Below are 3210 nucleotides of genomic sequence, written 5' to 3'. Positions count from 1 at the left end.
TTCCGGCTCCCACCCCCACCCACCCCCCCCCCCCGCCGCCGTTGTCTCGCGGCCGCCTAGTTCCCCACAGGGTCCTCCTTTTCCGCGGTCGGTGGAGAGGAGGCCCTGGCGGTGCCTGCCGGAGATGCCGCGTTTGTAGCTGGGCAGTGGCCGTGCCCCTGGGACCGTGACCCACTCCGTCACCCCCAGGACAGGAGGCAAGTTCAGGCCGGCAGTTAGAAGGCTTAGGCTCTAGTCCAGGTTCCGCCATGTTCTCTGCCATATGACGTCCAGCAGGTCACTTCACTCCCTCAGCCTCAGATTTCCTCCCCTGTCGATTAGGGGGAATAAAAACAGCTACAGCGCAAAACTGCTGTGGGGCACAGAGAAAGGAAGCTCTGGGTTCCAGGTTCTGGACCTTCATCTCCCTCTGGAAACAGGAAAGGGTGAATTTGTTTGACCTTCAGCTTTGGGGGGCCCTAGGCAACGAGACGAGTCCCTCAGCTCTTCCGGCGCTCCAAAACTTCCGGCGGGCAGACCGGAAGCGCCTCGGCTGGGCGGGGCGTCAAAGACCCTCTGCAACGGAACCTGGAGGGCGGGGCTCGTGGCTGGGGAAGGCGGGGTCAGGCTGGGTCTCGCCCGGAGCTGCCTGGGTAAAGCCCAAGATGGTTGCGTGCACGTAGTGTCCTCGTGAACCCAGCGGGGACGGTTCTTGTTCTCTCCTTGAAGGCCACGTCTGGCCCTCCCTCCTGTGCTTGTGAGGTGGGCTGTTGTAGGGGAGAGATGAGAGCAATGGCAGGGAGCCTCTCTTGGGTGGCAGGCAGTAGCCTATGGGGCCAGGTGCCGCTGGCCTGCAGAAGCTTCTCTCTGGGTAAGTGGCTGATGCAGTAGGACGCCCCGAGAACTACTTATCAGTAAGCGGCTCAGATTCATTCCTTTTCTTCCCCATCCCTAGGTGTTCCCAGATTGTTCCATGTAAGGGTCACCCTCCCGCCCCGCAAAGTGGTTGATCGTTGGAACGAGAAGAGGGCCATGTTCGGGGTATATGACAACATCGGGATCCTGGGTAAGACTCGACTCCGTAGTGCAGAATTTCAGAACGGCAGTTATGCCGTAATGGCTATCTTTTTTCACCTGTGTAGAAATGGTACCTTCTTCAATAGTAAGAACAAACACGTGGCTATTTACGTTGTGTTCGGCACTGTTCTGTGTGCCCCGCATGCATTAACACATTTAAACCTCATAACCTTTTCACTTTGCAGGTGAGGAACCTGAGGCACAGGGAAGTTAAGTAGTTTTTCCAAAGCTAGTAAATGGCAGGGCCAGAATTTGAACGCCAAGCGGTCTTGCTTCAGAGCCTGTGCTCTTGATGCCGTAGCGTAATGTGTCTTGTCTCTAGGTGCTGCTCAGGGAGATGCAACCGTGTTGAAGGCTTAGCTGGTGTAGGCTGGATTCTCTCCTCTTGGAACTAATACCTTCTCTCATATTACACAGGAAACTTTGAAAAGCACCCCAAAGAACTGATCAAGGGTCCCATATGGCTTCGGGGCTGGAAGGGGAATGAATTGCAGCGTTGTATCCGAAAGAAGAGAATGGTTGGAAATCGGATGTTCATTGATGACCTGCACAACCTGAACAAACGCATCAGCTATCTCTACAAATGCTTTAACCGACATGGAAAGTACCGGTAGAAGAGAATACTGGGAACTGTGGAAGAGGTGTATCTATCACCCGAGAGAAAGGGAAAGTGCTTTTCCTTATGAGGAAAGGGATTTGTATGCTCTCAGGAATAAAATGGGACTTCTTTGAAATCTGTTATCCACATCTTTATTTTCCTCTAGATGCTACTTTTACTCATTCATGCGACTAGGAAGTGGAACTCATCCCTAAGTCTTACAGTCTTAGGTTTGGACTTCACCACTTGCCCTTTGCAGTCTAGCCATACCTATGGTGTTTAAAAACTAAAAAATTATTATTGGCATCTTTTGACGTTTGGCCCTTCATGTATTGAAAGTGGTAATTTTAAATTGCCCCACAGTGCCATCATGTTAAATGTATTTTTAAAAACCCTTCCACACTGAAATGAAATATAATAGAAAAATGGAATTATACTTCTGCACTAATCTTGTCAAAAAATATTTATTGAGTACCTTTTCTGAGCTGAGAACTGTAGGAAAACCAAAATGTAATATATCCTCCCCCCATGCTTTTCTAGTTATGTGTATAAAGTTATAGTCTCACATGTACACTTTAATATGAGGCATTAAGTACCATATGAGTGGTTTGCTTGAGTGGTTCCTAAGCCTGATTGATCATCAGAATCTCTGGGTAGTCTAACAATTTAAAAAGTCTAGGGGCTTCCCTGGTGGCGCAGTGGTTGAGAATCTGCCTGCCAATGCAGGGGACACGGGTTCAAGCCCTGGCTGGGCAGATCCCACATGCCGCGGAGCAACTAAGCCCGTGAGCCACAACTACTGAGCCTGCGCGTCTGGAGCCTGTGCTCCGCAACAAGAGAGGCCGCGATAGTGAGAGGCCCGCGCACCGCGATGAAGAGTGGCCCCCACTTGCCACAACTAGAGAAAGCCCTCGCACAGAAACGAAGACCCAACACAGCAAAAATAAATAAATAAATTTTAAAAAAAAAAAAAAAAAAAAAAAAGAGACTCACAGACATAAAAAACAAACTTATAAAAAAAAAAAAAAAAAAAAGTCTAGTCCCTGCCCCCAAAGATTTGTGATCTGTAGAGCTGAGCTGAGTCTTGTGGGTCTATGTGGGTGGGTTTTTTTTTTTAATAATTTTTAAAAAATGTGTCCATCAGTATAGGACATATAGACATCCATATAGGATATATAGACATTTCAAATTAAGAGTAATCAGGGACTTTCCTGGTGGCGCAGTGGTTAAGAATCCGCCTGCCAATGCAGAGGACACGGGTTTGAGCCCTGGTCCGGGAGGATCCCACATGCTGCAGAGCAGCTAAGCCCGTGCACCACAACTACTGAGCCTGCGCTCTAGAGCCCGCGCTCTAGAGCCCGCGGACCACAACTATTGAATTCCACGTGCCTAGAGCCCGTGCTCCACAGCAAGAGAAGCCACTGCAAGGAGAAGCCCGCGCACTGCAACAAAGAGTAGCCCCCACTTGCCATAACTAGAGAAAGCCTGCGCGGCAACAAAGACTGAACGCAGCCAAAAAAAAACAAACAAAACAAATTAAGAGTAATCAGATGAAA

At 49.4% G+C, this 3210-nt stretch overlaps 1 protein-coding gene across 1 annotated transcript; it reads left to right on the top strand.

Annotated features, from left to right (window-relative positions):
* The first annotated feature begins 597 nt into the window (after positions 1–597).
* MRPL51 (mitochondrial ribosomal protein L51) lies at positions 598–1795 on the top strand. The gene is made up of 3 exons (XM_036866010.1): positions 598–850; positions 935–1045; positions 1474–1795. The coding sequence occupies exons 1-3, from the start codon at positions 763–765 to the stop codon at positions 1668–1670; spliced, it is 396 nt and encodes a 131-aa protein (XP_036721905.1). The 5' UTR covers positions 598–762; the 3' UTR covers positions 1671–1795.
* The last annotated feature ends 1415 nt before the right edge of the window (positions 1796–3210 follow it).

The sequence above is a fragment of the Balaenoptera musculus genome, chromosome 10, assembly GCF_009873245.2.
Source record: "Balaenoptera musculus isolate JJ_BM4_2016_0621 chromosome 10, mBalMus1.pri.v3, whole genome shotgun sequence".
NCBI classification, from domain to species: Eukaryota; Metazoa; Chordata; class Mammalia; order Artiodactyla; family Balaenopteridae; genus Balaenoptera; species Balaenoptera musculus.
This window is presented reverse-complemented; position numbering and strand designations above follow the sequence as displayed.